At 53.6% G+C, this 17,618-nt stretch overlaps 3 protein-coding genes across 3 annotated transcripts; 2 read left to right on the forward strand and 1 right to left on the reverse strand.

The window, feature by feature from the left end:
* Nucleotides 1-165: 165 nt before the first annotated feature.
* On the forward strand, nucleotides 166-9,850 carry BP01DRAFT_338129 (ATP-dependent RNA helicase BRR2; the record flags this gene model as incomplete). Its single annotated transcript, XM_025573317.1, has 3 exons — nucleotides 166-6,567; nucleotides 6,619-7,106; nucleotides 7,701-9,850. The coding sequence occupies exons 1-3, from the start codon at nucleotides 461-463 to the stop codon at nucleotides 9,848-9,850; spliced, it is 8,745 nt and encodes a 2,914-aa protein (XP_025432601.1). The 5' UTR covers nucleotides 166-460.
* A 538-nt stretch (nucleotides 9,851-10,388) lies between these two features.
* BP01DRAFT_415061 (uncharacterized protein) lies at nucleotides 10,389-11,690 on the forward strand (the record flags this gene model as incomplete). The annotated part of the gene is made up of 3 exons (XM_025579106.1): nucleotides 10,389-10,507; nucleotides 10,838-11,281; nucleotides 11,531-11,690. The coding sequence occupies 3 exons, from the start codon at nucleotides 10,389-10,391 to the stop codon at nucleotides 11,688-11,690; spliced, it is 723 nt and encodes a 240-aa protein (XP_025432602.1).
* Nucleotides 11,691-11,728: 38 nt separating this feature from the next.
* On the reverse strand, nucleotides 11,729-16,928 carry BP01DRAFT_415062 (putative serine/threonine protein kinase ENV7). Its single transcript, XM_025579107.1, has 9 exons — nucleotides 16,387-16,928; nucleotides 15,691-16,306; nucleotides 15,146-15,639; nucleotides 13,665-13,836; nucleotides 13,368-13,563; nucleotides 13,154-13,256; nucleotides 12,663-13,105; nucleotides 12,036-12,365; nucleotides 11,729-11,974 (listed from the first exon to the last, which is right to left on the reverse strand). Exons 1-9 carry the CDS (start codon nucleotides 16,504-16,506, stop codon nucleotides 11,791-11,793), a joined length of 2,658 nt encoding a protein of 885 aa, XP_025432603.1. The 5' UTR covers nucleotides 16,507-16,928; the 3' UTR covers nucleotides 11,729-11,790.
* Nucleotides 16,929-17,618: the final 690 nt, after the last annotated feature.

The raw sequence follows: 17,618 nt of genomic DNA on the forward strand, positions 1-17,618 counted from the left end.
GAAGCTTGACCGAATCGGATCTCCGAGCGGCGGCAGAAACCAGGGCGGAAATATGGACACCTCAGGCCGCAAGGGCCGTCCGCCAGACCTTCCCGCTTCGCCACGCAAATCTGCTGGGACGAGAACCTCGCCCGAACTTCGTCAACCGCCAAACTCCTTCCAACTCCGCAAGAATCCCCCCTCTTCAGCAGCTCGCAACATCGCCACCGACGAGTGTGCTTGTTTCTTGTCGGAGGATGTTCTGGGTTTGTGGAACCTAATTGACTCACTTTGATATCCAGAAGAACCAACCCACTGTCATCAAGAGCTTGTCGCAGGTGTCACGACGCGCCGCCGGCTGAAATCTGAGCTCCACCGAGCCTCAGACGACATTTCGCCTGCCACTCGCCTCACAATCCTTCTCCCTTTCTTCCGTCCGATTTCCATCTAGTTCTACCTTTTCCACAGACCACCCGTCAAGATGGCCGACCAAAATATCTCCCAGTACAAGTACTCGGCGATGTCCAACCTGGTTCTCCAGGCGGATCGTCGTTTCATCTCTCGCGTCAACGATGAACCCACCGGGGACCCGGAGTCCCTCGCCGGCCGCATCAGCATCCGGGAAATGGGATCGAGGATGGCGCGGGACGATGCGCCCAAGACCAAGAAGAAGGCCGGGCTGACGGATATCGAGCGAGGCTCCATTCGCGAAGGCGAGGATGTGCTCGCTCGCGAACAGAGAAAGACCCAGCGGGGTCAACCAGCGCAAGTACGCGGCCAAGGGATTCTGTCCGCGGCCGATGCCCTGGTCGAGGGGTTGAAGTACCGTCCGCGCACCCCTGCCACTCGGGCCACCTATGACCTCATCCTCACAATGACCGCCAGCCATCTGGGCGATGTACCACACGAAGTGGTTCGGAGTGCGGCTGATGCAGTGCTGGAATTATTGAAGGACGAGGATATGAAGGATTTCGACAAGAAGAAAGAGATTGATGACTTGTTGGGGAGTTCGATGAACCCCAAGGAATTCAATGAGCTCGTCAACTTGGGCAAGAAGATTACGGACTACGATGCACAGGATGACGATGAAGAGATGGGCGACGGACTGGCTGGTGAGGGCGAGGCCGAGTTGGATGAGCGTCAGGGTGTGGCGGTCGTGTTCGATGAGGAGGATGAGGATGACGAACGCCTGGGCACCCTGGACGAAGTCCGCGATGATGACGAACTCTCCGAAGACGATGAAGCCGACCAACAGGATGCCCCTGGACTTGATGACGCAACGACCGAGAAAGCGGATCTCGAAGGATTAGAAGACGCTGAAGAGATGGTCATCGACGGCGGTCTAAATCGTGGAGACGAACGGCGTAACAAAAAAACCACAGTCCTTGCTCGAGAAATCGATGCTTACTGGCTTCAACGCCAGATCGGTAACGCATATCCGGATGCTCACGTACAACATGAGAAGGCGACGCAGGCACTCGAGATCCTGGGAGGCAAAGGAGAGGATGGCGAGGTGCGGCCCCTCCGCGACGTGGAAAACGATCTGATGGATCTCTTCGATTACGAGCATCCCGAACTTGTCGCCACTCTGGTCACGAACCGTGATAAGATTGTGTGGGTTACACGTTGGCGACGAGTCGCTGAAGATGCGGATGCCCGCCATCTGGTCGAGAGTGAAATGGTTGAAGCTGGACACCGTGCTATTCTAGACGAGATTCAGGGCAAGGCGACTCGTGATGAAGCAGGTCGTCCCTCAAAGAAGATCAAGCTAGATTTGATGGACGTGGATGTGCCCAACGCCCCTCAGCAACAGGAAGAGAAGCAGGAGGATGGAGGACTAGTGCGAGGTCTGCAGCCAAAGAGATTGATCAATCTGGAGAACCTGGTGTTCCATCAAGGTAACCACTTGATGACGAATCCTAGCGTCAAGCTGCCTCAAGGCTCAACAAAGCGGACGTTCAAGGGATATGAAGAGATTCATGTGCCGCCCCCTCAGGCCAAGAAGGAGCCTGGCGAGAAGAATCTTCCCACCACCGAGCTACCCGAGTGGGCTCGCATTGGCTTCGGAAGTTCAAAGGAGCTGAACCGTATCCAATCCAAGTGTTTCCCCGCCGCCTTCCACGATGATGGGAACCTGCTTGTCTGTGCTCCCACCGGTTCAGGTAAAACCAACGTTGCTATGCTTACCATTCTTCGCGAGATTGGCAAGAACCGAAACCCGGAGACGGGAGAGATCATGCTGGATGACTTCAAGATTATCTACATTTCTCCCCTGAAGGCATTGGTGCAGGAACAAGTTGGAAATCTCGGCAAGCGTTTGGAGCCATACGGCATCAAGGTTGCGGAACTGAGCGGTGATCGCCAGCTCACGAAGCAGCAAATCGCCGAGACCCAGATTATCGTGACGACTCCCGAGAAGTACGATGTTATCACTCGGAAGGCCTCAGAGACGAGCTACACCAGACTTGTCCGTCTGATCGTCATTGACGAAATTCACCTTCTCCACGACGAGCGTGGTCCTGTCATCGAGAGCATTGTTAGCAGGACCATCCGCAAGGTAGAACAGACTGGTGACCCGGTTCGTATCGTGGGTCTCAGTGCTACACTGCCCAACTACCGGGATGTGGCCAGCTTCCTGCGTGTGGACCCTCTGAAGGGCCTATTCCACTTCGATGGCTCCTACAGACCCTGTCCCCTCAAACAAGAATTTATTGGAGTTACTGACAAGAAGGCGATCAAGCAGCTGAAGACCATGAACGATATTTGTTACAACAAGGTTCTTGAGCAGGTTGGCCAGAAGAGAAACCAAATGCTCATCTTCGTTCACTCCCGCAAGGAGACGGCCAAGACCGCTAAATACATCAGAGACAAGGCTCTAGAGATGGAGACGATCGGTCAGATTCTGCGCAGTGATGCTGCAAGCAGAGCCATCTTGGCTGAAGAAGCTGAGTCGGTCGACGACGCTTCGCTCAAAGATCTGCTGCCTTACGGTTTCGGCATTCATCACGCGGGTCTGAGTCTCGCTGATCGAGACTCCGTCCAGGCGCTTTTCGCCGACGGCAGCATCCAAGTGCTTGTCTGTACGGCAACTCTTGCCTGGGGTGTCAACTTGCCTGCGCATACGGTCATCATCAAGGGTACCCAGATCTACTCGCCAGAGAAGGGCAGCTGGGTCGAACTCAGCCCGCAAGACGTTCTGCAAATGCTCGGTCGTGCTGGTCGACCTCAATACGATACCTTCGGTGAGGGTATCATCATCACGTCACAAAGCGAAATTCAGTACTACCTTTCGCTCCTGAACCAGCAATTGCCGATCGAGAGTCAGCTCGTGAGCAAGCTTGCCGACAACATGAATGCTGAGATTGTTCTCGGAAACATACGTACTCGGGACGAAGGCGTTGACTGGCTGGGCTACACTTACCTGTTCGTCCGCATGCTCCGCTCTCCTGGTCTGTACAGTGTCGGTGCAGACTACGAAAATGACGACGCCTTAGAACAGAAGCGTGTTGATCTGGTTCACTCTGCAGCCGTTATCTTGGAAAGAGCCGGTCTCGTGAAGTACGACAAGAACACTGGGCGCTTGCAATCTACGGAACTGGGTCGCATTGCCTCTCATTACTACATTGGCCATAATTCCATGTTGACTTATGCCCAGCACCTCCAACCCAACATCACCACGATCGAGCTGTTCCGGATCTTCGCTCTTAGCGATGAATTCAAGTACATTCCGGTCCGTCAGGACGAGAAGCTGGAACTTGCTAAGCTGCTTGGTCGTGTGCCTGTTCCTGTCAAGGAAGGAATCGATGAGCCTCATTCCAAGATCAATGTCTTGCTTCAGGCTTACATCTCTCGCCTCAAGCTGGAGGGACTTGCCCTGATGGCAGATATGGTTTATGTCACCCAGTCAGCCGGTCGTATTCTCCGCGCTATCTTCGAGATCTCACTGAAGAAAGGATGGTCTTCCGTGGCCAAGACTGCCCTCAACCTTTGCAAGATGGCTGAGCGGCGCATGTGGCCCACAATGTCCCCGCTCCGTCAGTTCCCATCCTGCCCGCGGGACATCCTGCAGAAGGCAGAGCGAATTGACATCCCTTGGGCTAGCTACTTCGATCTCGATCCTCCCCGCATGGGTGAGCTTCTGGGTATGCCCAAGGCTGGACGCGTTGTCTGCGATCTTGTCTCGAAGTTCCCTCGCTTGGACGTCCAAGCCCAGGTTCAACCCGTTACGCGCTCCATGCTACGGGTTGAACTGACAATCACGCCCAACTTTGTATGGGATGAGACATTGCACGGATCGGCCCAGGACTTCTGGATTCTGGTGGAGGACTGCGATGGCGAGGAGATCCTGTTCCACGATCAGTTCCTCCTGCGGAAAGATCATGCGCAATCAGAGATGAACGAGCATCTCGTTGAGTTTACTGTCCCCATCTCTGAGCCGATGCCTCCTAACTACTTCATTTCACTGGTGTCGGATCGCTGGATGCACTCGGAAACCAAGATTGCTGTTTCGTTCCAGAAACTGATCCTTCCTGAACGTTTCCCGCCTCACACGCCCCTCTTGGATATGCAACGGGCGCCAGTAAAGGCGTTGAAGCGCGAGGATTTCCAGCAGCTGTATCCCGAGTGGCAGTACTTCAACAAGATCCAGACGCAGACTTTCAAGTCTCTCCATGACACAAATGACAACGTCTTTGTTGGTGCTCCCACTGGCAGCGGAAAGACCGTGTGTGCCGAGCTTGCCTTGCTGCGTCATTTGTCTCAGCAGGACAGCGGCCGCGCTGTGTACATTGCTCCATTCCAAGAGCTGATTGACCAACGTCTGGCGGACTGGGAGAAGCGATTCAGCCAGCTTGCCGGAGGTAAGAACATTGTGAAGCTTACTGGCGAAACCACAGCAGATCTCAGGCTCTTGGAGCGAGCCGATATTGTTCTCGCCACTCCAAATCAATGGGATGTCTTGTCCCGGCAATGGCGGAAGCGAAAGAATGTGCGGGCGGTACAACTCTTCATTGCCGATGAGCTACACATGCTTGGAGGTTATGGCGGTTACATCTACGAGGTGGTGGTCTCACGTATGCACTCCATGGCTCTGGAAATCGAGAATGGCATGCGCATCATCGGCTTGAGTGTGCCTCTTGCAAACGCCCGTGATATTGGCGAGTGGATTGGTGCCAACAAGCATACCATTTATAACTTCAGCCCTCACGCCCGTCCAGTACCTCTTGAGCTCCATATCCAGTCCTTCACCATCCCTCACTTTCCCTCGCTTATGCTTGCAATGGCCCGACCAGCATACCACTCAATCCTACAGCTGTCAGCCGATAAGCCCGCCATTGTCTTCGTGCCGAGCCGGAAACAGACTCGTGCTACTGCCATGGATCTGCTAGCTGCATGTGCCACGGACGACAACGAGGATCGATTCCTCCACGCCGATGTCAACGAGCTGGCTCCTCTCCTCGGCCGAATTCAAGAGCGGACGTTGGCAGAGTCTCTCTCCCACGGTATTGGCTATTATCATGAGGCATTAAGTCCTACGGACAAGCGCATCGTGTCTCACCTCTTCTCCATCGGTGCTATCCAGGTTCTGCTTGCTTCTCGTGATGTATGCTGGGAGCTCGACTTGACTGCGCACCTGGTGATTGTTATGGGAACTCAATTCTTCGAGGGCCGCGAGCACCGCTACATCGACTATCCCATCAGCGAGATCCTGCAGATGTTTGGCAAGGCTTCTCGTCCCGGTGAGGACAAGCTTGGTCGCGGTGTGCTCATGGTGCCGGCCGTCAAGCGCGATTATTACAAGAAGTTCTTGAACGAGGCCTTGCCCGTTGAGAGTCACTTGCAGGCTTATCTGCACGATGCGTTTGTCACGGAGATCAGCACAAGAACGATTACCTCGACCCAAGATGCCATTGATTGGATGACGCATACGTACTTCTACCGTCGCCTCCTAGCCAACCCGAGTTTCTATGGTCTGACTGATGTCAGCCACGAGGGTCTCAGTACATTCCTGTCTGAGTTGCTCGAAAACACTCTGAAGGAGTTGTCTGATGCCAAGATCGTGGATCTCGATGAAGACGACGACAGTGTCGCTCCTCTGAATGCTGCCATGATTGCCTCATACTACAACATCTCCTTCATCACTATGCAGACCTTCCTTCTTTCCCTGTCGGCCCGCACTAAGCTCAAGGGCATCCTGGAGATCATCACTTCGGCCACGGAGTTTGAAACCATTCAGATGCGTCGTCACGAGGACCACATTCTTCGCCGCGTGTATGATCGTGTACCGGTGAAGATGGCTGAGACTGCTTACGACTCGCCCCACTTCAAGGCCTTCGTCCTGCTGCAGGCTCATTTCTCGCGCATGCAATTGCCCATCGACCTTGCCAAGGATCAGGAAGTCATTGTCAGCAAGGTGCTGAACCTTCTCAGTGCGTGTGTGGATGTGCTCTCGTCGGAGGGTCATCTGAATGCGATGAACGCGATGGAGATGTCACAGATGGTCGTCCAGGCCATGTGGGACCGGGACAGCCCGTTGAAGCAGATTCCTCACTTTGGGCCCGAGGCGATCAAGGTGGCTAATGAGTACAAGTATGTATCCAGTGATCAACCTCCATTGAACGGTGCTAATCTTGTCGCTAGTATCAACGACATCTTCGAGTTCATGGAAGCCATGGACCCGTCGGAGAACAAGGACTACGCGACACTGGTGAAGCGCCTTGGCCTGGACAACAAGCAGCTGGCCCAAGCGGCTGCTTTCACGAACGAGAAGTATCCCAACCTCGAGCTCGACTTTGAAGTGGAGGATCCTGAGAATGTCACCTCGGGCGAGCCGGCCTACCTCAAAATCAAGATCGAGCGAGAAGTCGAGGAGGATGAAGAGCCTGATACGACAGTTCACGCGCCCTTCTACCCAGGCAAGAAGATGGAGAATTGGTGGCTGGTGGTGGGAGACGAGAAGACCAAGAACTTGCTCGCCATCAAGCGGGTGACTATTGGGCGAAAACTGGATCTGCGTCTGGAATACATTGTGCCGACGCCTGGCGAGCATGAGTTGACGCTCTACTTGATGAGTGACAGCTATGTGGGTGTGGATCAAGCTCCTACCTTCACAGTCACGGCGGCGGAGGGTATGGATGAGGATGAGAGCGAGGAGGAATAGGAGGATGAGTAGAGGATGTTTCTTTAATTCTTATTGAAATGCATTTGTATGATTGTGTGTATTTATAAGTTTTAATGGGGGGGGGGAATATACGATATACAACCAACCCTTAAGACCTACTAGTAGCGCTTACTGCTATCCCAATTCGGCATCCCGGAGAAGCTCAAGTGCGGGAGCGCCCAGCCATCCTGACGCCACCTCCGCTCTTTCGTTTCCCCTCACGGGTCCTCCCTCCTTCATCCCTTTGCTTTCCTCTCTTCTTTTCTTCCTAACAGCTTCTCCTTTTCATCATCATCATCATCATCATTATCATCCTTGTCTCATACCGAGTATAACCTTGCTCTGGTGTGCATTGATTGGGCTGCTCTACAACTGCAGCTACTGTCTTTGAGCTATCTCCCTATCTTATCTATTGGGCCATTGCCGGTCGCAGTGTCATGACCATCCGATCCATGAAATTCACTCCAGAGTATGTCTTGAGGTCACTCAGCTGGAAACCCCCCCCCGGGGTCATAGGCGATGACTCTCGCACCTTGAATGGCATTAACTGATTTGCGCAGAGTCCTCCTGGGAGCTCCTCGGCGCTCTGGCCCTGTGCCGAATGCCTCAGGCACCCTTGCGGTCTACACCCAGACCACCTATTCGTTCGAATCTCACTCCAAGACCAACGAGATCCGCGTATTGGACATTGAAAGTGGCAGATCGGCCCTCATTACCAATGATGCCGGTGCCAGTTGTCCTCAGTGGCTAGGCGACAGCAACCAGCTGGTCTGGTTGAAAGCCAAGGCGAACGGCAATACGAGCTTTATCATCGGGGATGCACGCGAGGCAGACAAAACCTATACTGCAGGAACGGTTCCAGGCCCGGTCTCAGATCTCAAGGTCACAGTGGTTGAGCCGGGCAAGATTGGCTTTGCGGTCACCGGCAAGGCCAACACGGACGGTACCTTGTACAACCCCCATGACGCGAAGAAGCCGACCAGTACCGGTCGCCTCTACACCTCGCTATTCGTTAGACACTGGGACTCGTATATTGAGCCCCAGAAGAATGCTATTTGGTATGGGTTGCTCCAGCAAGCGCCTCTCTCTCCTCCCACCCGACAAGCGGGCAAGTACGCTGTGTCTGGGCTCACGAACCTGATCCAAGTTTGTGGCTTGACTGGGGTAGAGTCGCCGATTCCGCCGTTTGGCGGTACTGGTGATTTTGACATCAGCCCCTCTGCGATCGTGTTTGTTGCTAAGGATCCGAACCTGAACCCTGCCACGCACACCTCTTGCTCGTGCTACTACTGTCCGATGTTCTCCTGGACCAGCGTGACGGCAATGGAGACTAGGGTGTGCACCCTCAAGGGCCTGGAAGGAGCCATGTCCTCCCCGATTCTGACCTCTGACGGTAGCTCCATTGCTCTACTCGTAATGCGGGAGGACGGATATGAGTCCGATAAGAGACGGATTTTGTATGTGCCGAACCCGTGGAGTGGCGAGATGATCGAGATTTTTGCGTCGTCGGATGGGGAGGGCGCCTGGCCTCTTAGTCCGTCGGGGTTGACGTTTGCGCATGACGATAAGTCGTTGATCATCCAGGTCGAGGAGATCGGACGGGGAGTTCTCTATCAGCTGCCTCTAGAGAATGTTCGCCACTCAACGCCCGACGCGTTGAAGAAGCTGACACATTCAGGATTCGTGACGGAGGTGTTCCCTGCCGCAGCCAACTCGAGCAAATTACTCATCGCCAGTAGCACTCTTGTGGACAACAGCCAGTGGTCTATCATTGATCCTGAGTCGCCGAATGACGTGCGTGTTATATCCTCCATTGGACGCGACGGTGCTTCCTTCGGGCTTTCCCCTACACAAATCGATGAAATCTGGTACCGTGGTGCAAATGACACACCTGTACATGCCTGGGTGGTGAAGCCGTCCCACTTCAAGCCGGGGGAGAAGTACCCGTTGGCTTATCTGATTCATGGAGGTCCTCAAAGTGCGTGGTGCGAGCAATGGAGCACTCGGTGGAACCCCGCTATATTCGCTGAACAAGGATATGTTGTCGTAACGCCGAACCCTCGCGGCAGTACCAGCTATGGGCAGAAGTTCACAGATGAGATCCGTAATGCCTGGGGATCGCTTCCCTATGTCGATCTCGAGAAGGGCCTTGATTACATTGAAGAGAATCTGGATTACGTGGATACCACGCGAGCTGTGGCTTTAGGCGCCTCTTACGGCGGGTATATGGTCAATTGGATCCAGGGTCATCCGCTGGGCCGGCGATTCAAGGCGCTGGTGACGCATGATGGAGTGTTTAGCATGAACTCGATGCTGGCCAGTGAAGAACTCTACTTCCCTCTACGGGACCTCAAGGGTCCTTTGTGGAAGGTGCCCGAGAACTGGGAGCGCTGGGATCCTTCTCGTCATACCGCCAACTGGCAGACACCGCATCTGATCATCCACAATGAGCTCGACTATCGGTTGACCATTGCTGAGGGACTCGCCGCGTTCAATGTGCTGCAGTTGCAGGGGGTAGACAGCGCCTTTTTGACCTTCCCGGATGAGAACCACTGGGTGCTGAACCCGGAGAATTCGCTCATGTGGCATTACACGGTGCTGAACTGGATCAACAAGTACACGGGGCTGCCGGTCGCCTCGAGCAAGTATGCGGAGTTCAGCGCCACGAAGGCTCCAGCGATGGAGAAACGACTGGAAACTGTGTCATTGTGATTGATGTGATGATAAGTAGCTAGATAATGAATGGAGTCACCTGATTCTTCCGAGTTTATTGTTTTGCGATGCATTCCATTGTTTTGTCTGCCTCACAAAGGAACAATAAAACAGTCCTTATTTGGCAGCCCCTGACCGACAGATAATGACTCGATGCATAAAGGGATTGCCGTGCGTTGTCTGCTATGAGACAGAAACCCTTAATATAGCAGTAGTTTGTTCTCGCGGCAGACCAAAGCACAACTCCACGACACACAATAGGAGCGATAAAGACATGGTTGTGCAGGATATCTGGGCGGCAGTGAAGTTGGGTTTCGGGTTTCGAGTTTTTATAGACGTGGGTTTGCAACAAAGAGGAGGGAGTTGTATAACCACTGCGCGGTTCCTGGCTGAGAAGCAGATATTCTGGAATTATTCGATTAGTTTGAGGTATACTACATCTCCGAAATTACCCTGGGAATCAGTCAGAGTCTAATAGTACATTGAATACGTACGTTAAGTTACTTGGAGATCGGTTTACTGCATCATCATCTTCATCATGTCTTCACGACCACATGGCGATGGCCCATCGACTCCACGCATTGTCATCGTGCCAGCTTCATCTCCAACCACAACCTCCCCCACGACGGACTCGGAGGACGAGCACTTTTCTCCCATGTGCATTGACAGTCCCATCAGCCCGCCCGCTACATTGATCGCTCCGCCACGGCGATTCCGACGATTGCTCCCGGCGCCGCCACCAGCATATCCACCATGTTGGACTATCAATCCAACCACAACTACGACTTCAACTTCAACTTCAACCACAACAACAGCAGCAGCAGCAGTCCCTCCTCTCTCCCCGGCCTTCCCCTCCCCATCTTCCATTCCCTCCTTCTCAAGCTTCAGCTTCATCCCCTCTCCACCTCCAGATTTCCCAGACTCCCCCGACTCCCCCCTCAGCCCCTTCGAATCCCCCCGCCCCAAACGCCCCAAACTCACCACCAGCACTACTAGCACCTACACTCCCCTCCGCTTTTCTCCGAAGCCATCCCCCAAGTTACCTCCCAAGTTACCTCCCAAGTTACCTTCCAGGTCATCCGCTAAGTCCCCCCTCACTCCCACCCACCAACCCAAAGCGCGCAACCCCAAAGCACCGACCCCCAACCTCAAAATCCTCACCACCCACCTCCGCACAAAACTTCACCCGCTCGTCTCCAGCACCACCGGCCACGAACACCCCAGCTTCCCGCGCACACTCCTGGGCTTCCACTGCCTGACCCACGCGCAGCTCGACGCCCTGGCCGTGCACTTCCATCAGGTGTATCCGCCGGTCGCGGCCACGGCGTATTATCCGATCACCGTGCCGGCGTGGGTGGGGACGGGTATGGAGGCGCGGGTGGATTTGGAGACGAAGAGGAGGCGGTTTGGGAGGTTTATTGGGTTGAGGGGGTGTGAGTCGCCTACTTTTTCGGAGTGGGGGGCAGCAGATGCCGATGCCGATGCCAATGCAGATGCAGATGCCGCTGCAGATGCAGCGAAGAAGAGGAATATGTGGGTGGAGATGCAGGAAAGGAGGAGGAGGGTTGGGGTTTGGTTGGAGAGGTTGGATTTGCATTTGCATTTGCATTCTGGGGGTGGTGTTGATGCTGTTGGTAGTACTGGTAGTGATAGTGATAGTACTACTACTGGTGGTGGTAGTACTGGGAGTACTGGGAATAGTGGCAGCACCCAAGATAACCCCCCCGCAGAGGAATCACCAGAGGAGATACTGGCCCGCATGGCCCGCGAGTGGGATGCCGCCATGGAGCGGGCCAAGTGGGATTCCAACTTCGCCTTGCGGTGGAAGATGGGAGGTTAAGCTAGACTTCCTACATAAATCTGCGAGGGATTGTCTCACCACTAAGTATCTGAAACTAAGTTTGTATAAGTTACTGTTTACTGCAAGTGTAAACGCACAATCAATGACCCATCCCCTTCGTCTGGTTCTCCACCACAATGTCCCAGTATTTCTCGCGGCTGCGCTCCCGGAACATCTTCCCCCATTTGATCATCACCAAGAACACCGCGGCGCAGGCTAAGCCCACAAAGGCGGCCGAGATGAAGCAGTTCTGGTAGCCCAGGTTGTCGACCCACGGTGTAATGCTACAGGAAGTGTTAGCCACACGAGACCACCCCTCCAAAAGAAAAAAAAAAATGAACTCACCCGTATCCGATGGCAAACGACATCGTGTTCCGAACCAGAATCACCGTCGCCATGGCATCGCCACTCAGCTCGCGGTAGCTGTCCACCAGGTAATTCACGCTCAGTGTAATGCCACACGTGTTGGCCATGGCAAGAAGACACATGGCCACGATCAGACCAAACCAGTGGACTTGGTGCGCGGCCCCCACCCCCCAGAGCAGCAGCGAGCCAGGGACCAGCACCAAGCAGATAGCGAACGGCCACAACCGCTGCTCAGCTTCCATGATGCCGTTGTTGCGCCGAGCCAGTCGAACGGTGAGCCAGTCGCTAAATCGACCGGTCAAAAGGGAGCTGGTCTCGTTGTTAGTTGGAACCATACTATATCCCTATCCATATCCGGGAAAACTCACGCGAAGACTACACCCAGAATACAAGCCAGGTAGCTCAGGCCGACCATCGAAGAACTGCCCTGGTCAGCATCCCTCTCTGTCATGCTACACATACAACACATACCTGAAGTTGTAGGGAGCACCGCCGAGGATGATCGAGGCGGTGCCGTTGAGCACGTTGAACCAGATCAGATACGAGCCGTAAGAGAATCTGCCCATGTTAGTGGCAGGCCTGAGTCAGATACACCAACAGACTCACCCGGCGTAGAAGATCACCGGCCAGCTCAGATAGTATAACGTCTGCCACAGCCGTCGAAACATGTTGTTCCTGGGCAGTCGCGGACCCAGCAGCGAGAGCTTCTGATAATAGCTCTTCTTCTTATACATGACTCCACACTCGGTATCTGTTTGCTGCACTATGCCAGAAGGAGCCTTTTCTTTCTCGGTCTGCTCGGATGTGCGGGTAGAGGAGGTCAGTCGCGACTCGGGAGTGGCTCGATGCTCGCGCACGTAATTCGTCTCTTCCATAAAGAAAAACAGAAAAACAATGGCAAAGCCACAGAAGATGCTCGGCCAGTAGAACACCCATTGCCAGCCTTGATACTCCGCAATGAAGCCGCAGATCACTGGTGCGAAATAGTTGCTCCCCGCCAGGAAGAATGCATATAGAGCCATATAAGTGCCTCGTTCGTGGGTGAAATACTAGTATCGTGTGAGTTCGGGGTAGAATCTTCGCATCAATCCACTTACCACATCCGTAACAGTGACTTCCGGAAGCGCTTCGATCGGGGCAGTAAAGAAGCCCGATATGATACTCCGCGCAATCCACTGGCCGTTGGTGTGGATGTAAGGGCTGGTGGAGTGTTAGTTGTAGGTCACTACAGCAGGTGGGTCCATTATCAAGCTTACCCCCACATCGAAGTGCCCTAACGATAATCAGTGACATTTTCACATCGGTATCAACTAAGAACATACCAGAATTCCCACCAGTGAGGCGATATATGTCAAGCGTTTGCCATATTGTAAAGCCAAGGGCTGCCAGAAGAGGAGTCCCCAGCCCGCGAACAGAAACATATATCCAGTCCCCTCATTCAGAGTCGTGACAGAGACTCCAGTCGCATCTGAGAGCTGGGTGAGCACCGAATATACCACTGAACATGCTATCCCCGCAAACAAAGTATATCTATGACGCAATGGTCAATACTGTTGCTTCTCTTGGTGAGAAGGCTCGCCCAACAGGGGTGCACGTACACGCTGACACAAATTGTCGACAGCAATTTCCGCCGAGGCGCCCAGTTCAACGGATCATCAGGATCATCCGAAGGCTCTGGGATCAGGACGATGTCGCTGTCGCCCTTGTCCAAGTGGCGGGTAGCCAGGACATGTTGCAGATCCACTAGGGTCACTGTGCCAGGGATGGCATTTCTATCCAGCTGAGGGGCCATGGTGCCGATGAGCAATAGGCACAGACCAATGTGCCTTGTCAAGGTCTACAGCAAGAATAGAAGACAGGGAGAAGACCGAAATTGCTCTTGGTCAGGGTGATTGTCTGCTCCCTTCCTGCGGCCCGACCAGACTATTAAAAGCTGCCTGTAGTCGAAGAAACTTCCGACGGCGACCGAATCAGGTTGCAGCATACATGTCAACCCTTGCAGAAGCCGGGAAGCATCATCGCCTGCCTGCCTTCTATGACCCCCGCTCTCGCAGTGACACCATGGAACCATTCCGTCTGCTATCAGGTAGGTATGCTCGTTATCTGAGGTGTGCAGATAAGCTAAACCCCGGAAGACATTCCGTCACGCTGAGAACGCCGAGCCTAAGCAGGCACTGCATGGATAGAGTCATGGGCAAGTCATCAAGACCCTATGAATTGGGCCAGCGCTCTGATTATCATGCGTTGATGGGTCCACTTGGTTATCAGAGAGGGTCGATCGGGGGAAGTAGATAAATGCGATAGCCAGTGGTGGTCGTCTTCCCCGCGCGACGTCGAGGCGTCAAGGCGGGTCATCGCGATAATTGACCAGTTGCGCTTGTGCACGCGAGGAGGGGATTTCGACCGTCGGCAAAGGATTGTGTTCTGTCCGTTGAGCCTAGTCATACTTCTTGGATTAATCCGAAGGTGATCCATAGTAGTTCAGTGTACCAACCTATTGAGATTTGTTGCTAATCCAGCCCAACGGTTGTTGGCACATTGACAGCATAAATCTCGTTGCAGTTCGAAAAGCCCTTTCCTCGTGTCTAAATTGTCACACTAAGGCGAGTGTCATTGTGAAGGGGAAGTAGACTGGGGAAGAAGGGTGGCTTGAAGAGAGAGTCTTTCCGCCGAGGGTCGGAGAATACGAGCATCTCTCATCACATCTCTGGGTGGGGTCTGTCTGGATCATATCTCTGCCTCAAGAGATAAAGTAACTGCATTGACCTCTGATACCAGATGCATCATTCTGATAACTTACTCTTCTCTCTAAACCTGTTCTGTGCCCATCACTAGATTCTCATACACCTTCATCTTACTCATGCTTATCCGCGTAAGGAAATATGTTCAGCATTCAAATCATTTTATATAATACACCTGGTATTCCAAGGTCCAGCACAGCTGACGAATTCCGGCATTAATGTAGAAGCAAAAGCAACAAATATCTGCAAGCGACATGCTAAGGCAACGTAGGAAAATCAGAGACTCAATCGAACAACTCAGCTTGCCCCTCCAGCGAGCTCGTCATCCTCCGGTAAATCCTTGATGACATCCTGTATGATCTGAATCAATTCATCAATGTCCGGTCGATCTGCTGGTTCCACTTGTAGGCATTTGCGCACAACTTCCTTCACAGGCTCGCTGATCGCCAGGCCATTGTCGCGGTTGTTGCTGTTGTCGCCGGCTTTGCCTTTCCCTTTGGTGGCGCTGGATTTCTCGTCGGGGAAGCGCCAGTCTCCACCTAGTACACACATGCTCAGGCTACCGCCGGTCTCTTCACTGCGAGCTTCGAAAGGGCTCTTGCCCACCAGACAGGCGTAGAGTGTGCACCCAAGAGACCAGATGTCCACTTTGGTATCGATGATGGATCCTGTCTTGACGTCGAACAGCTCGGGAGCCCGGTATGGCATGGTGCTGTGTTCCGCCGCAGTGTCCTGGACAGCCAGCGCGAGTGAGCGGGAGGTTATAGCGATCGGACTGGGTGCCAGTGACCCCAAGTCCATCAGAATGGGCGTACGGCCATCGTCTGCGATCATGATGTTCCCTTATACAAGTTAGCCAAGCAGTCCTCTCATTGACTCCATGATCACCCTACCCGGCTTGATGTCTCTGTGCGCGTACGGACGAAGGTCACCCTCCTGCACGCCTTCCTGGCTCCTTGTTACCTCATCATCCATCAGGGGCTCGTTTTCCTCCTCGTCATCATCCAGGTTCTGACTTGCTCGCCGTTTGGATTTTGCCTTGCGTACAGCAGCGTCTGCGTCGGCCTCGGCTCCCTCCCTCCGGACAGCCTTCGCTTTGCGGGTAGGCCCCGAGCCGCTCTTGACGCGATATTGGTGCATGGCGCGCAGGGCCTGGGCGACTCCCAGCACCAGCTCCATCAGTCTTTTCTCCGGAAAACGGGAGTGATTGACGAGATTGGCATTGATCGCATCCTGAAGGTTTCCGCGTTGGTAGTATGGGAGAAGGATGTAAACGGTCTTCGAGCCGGGTTCGCCCCCGTCGGAGCGGAATTTCGAACCGGGTTCGGTCGAAACACAGTGATCAATGGAATGAATGATATTGTTATGTGATGTGAACAGGTTGTAGGCCTCAACCTCCTTGAGGGCTTGAGAGACCGATTCTTGACCGAAGGGGCATCGAATCTTCTTGAGCGCAAACAGTTCCGAGGTCGCTTTGTCTTGAACGAGGTAAACATAGGAGAAACCACCCTGCGAAGTAGAGGATCATCGTCAGCGTGGAGTCCTTCGTGACCACTGGATCGAGCGAGCAGACAGAATCGGAGACATACTTCACCCAACAGCCGGAGCAATTTGAAGCTGCGACTGTTGATCTTCAATTGGGGCGTGCTAGGAAAACAGCACATGCAATCGGTGAAACTGTACAATAGGTCGAAGAAGTATTGCGCCATGGCGAAAAAGAGCGGCGCAGTGATTCCAGGGCGGAGGTAGGGGAGATACGATGAAGCCCTTGAACAGAGCAGTAATGATTACAAGAAAGATAAGACAGGACTGTGAAGAACCCGTGGCAACGAAAGGAGTGCTAGCTGCAAGAAGGATACACGTACTATCGTCCACTTTTGACGGGCTGGGATCCACCCCGGGAGCTGTCGGCGCAGAAGCGGACAAGTAGAACGGTTAAGGCAAGGAAGGGAGCGAAGGACCGCGATCGGAAATGCAAGGGGAAGCGGAGGGAGTATGCAGACGTAGGGCGAGATTTAAGGGTGCAGTAGAGTGGATTTCGGACAAGAGGATGAGCCTCCTGAGAGAGAAGGAGGTGATTGTAGTGTAAGACAGAACGAATTGTTGGTTAAACTACGGGGTAGTAGTTAAGTTAGTAGGCGGAGGAGAAGAGAGAAACGGGGTGCAGTGGATGACGAGAAGCCGAAGAGAGGGAGGATTCCTCAGGCAGAAACATGTTGAACGTGCGTTGCCCCAGCCACTATTGTATGTTTCGACAGTGTAAGTACGTGACGGGACGGCGCTGTGACGGTGGGGCAACCGCCCATGGTTCGTGTGTTTATTACCCGTTTGGGATCGACTGGAGGCAACCCAAGAAAAGCCTCCCCTCCCCCAAAGCTGCAAAAGCTCCAGGCTACTAAGTTAGTAACTTAGTTAGAGTGAGTGAGTGAGTCTCTGTCGTCACTCAAATCTTTACTTCGTACTTCTTCTTCCTAATTGTCAATTGCCTCCGAATCTCTGGCCAGGTTCAGTATTTCCCAGTCTTTTCAAGTCTGATTTGTCCTTCTTTTGCACCTCTTGCCGTCGCCCCTGTCCTTCGCTGCCCAACAGGAGGCCTCCCAGGGACCCTACCTGAGCAGTGCAGACGCAGAGGATAGGGATAGTCAATAAACATCCCCCTCTGAGCCTCCTACTAGCTGCGCAGCCATTCTCCCTCCAGCTATGTCGACTGACCTATGATCAGTCACTTCGCTCCTGCACTGCTTTCAGCCACCCCACACCTTATCCGTTCCTAGACCATCCCTTGCAATCCACTGCCTGTCCCTCTCCGTGGCAGTATAAT

Source organism: Aspergillus saccharolyticus, assembly GCF_003184585.1.
Source record: "Aspergillus saccharolyticus JOP 1030-1 unplaced genomic scaffold BP01scaffold_10, whole genome shotgun sequence".
In the NCBI taxonomy this organism is placed as follows: domain Eukaryota; kingdom Fungi; phylum Ascomycota; class Eurotiomycetes; order Eurotiales; family Aspergillaceae; genus Aspergillus; species Aspergillus saccharolyticus.

Excerpts from the sequence above, each read along its gene's own strand:
- BP01DRAFT_415062 (XM_025579107.1), bottom strand. The coding sequence starts at position 16,506 with ATGGCGCAATACTTCTTCGACCTATTGTACAGTTTCACCGATTGCATG. Across the intron at positions 13,837-15,145 it reads TGATTCAGATCATACAGGAT|CTGGATAGAAATGCCATCCC; the intron begins GTCATCAAGGAT and ends ATGGCCCCTCAG. Across the intron at positions 13,564-13,664 it reads GAAATTGCTGTCGACAATTT|CATGTTCAGTGGTATATTCG; the intron begins GTGTCAGCGTGT and ends TTGCGGGGATAG.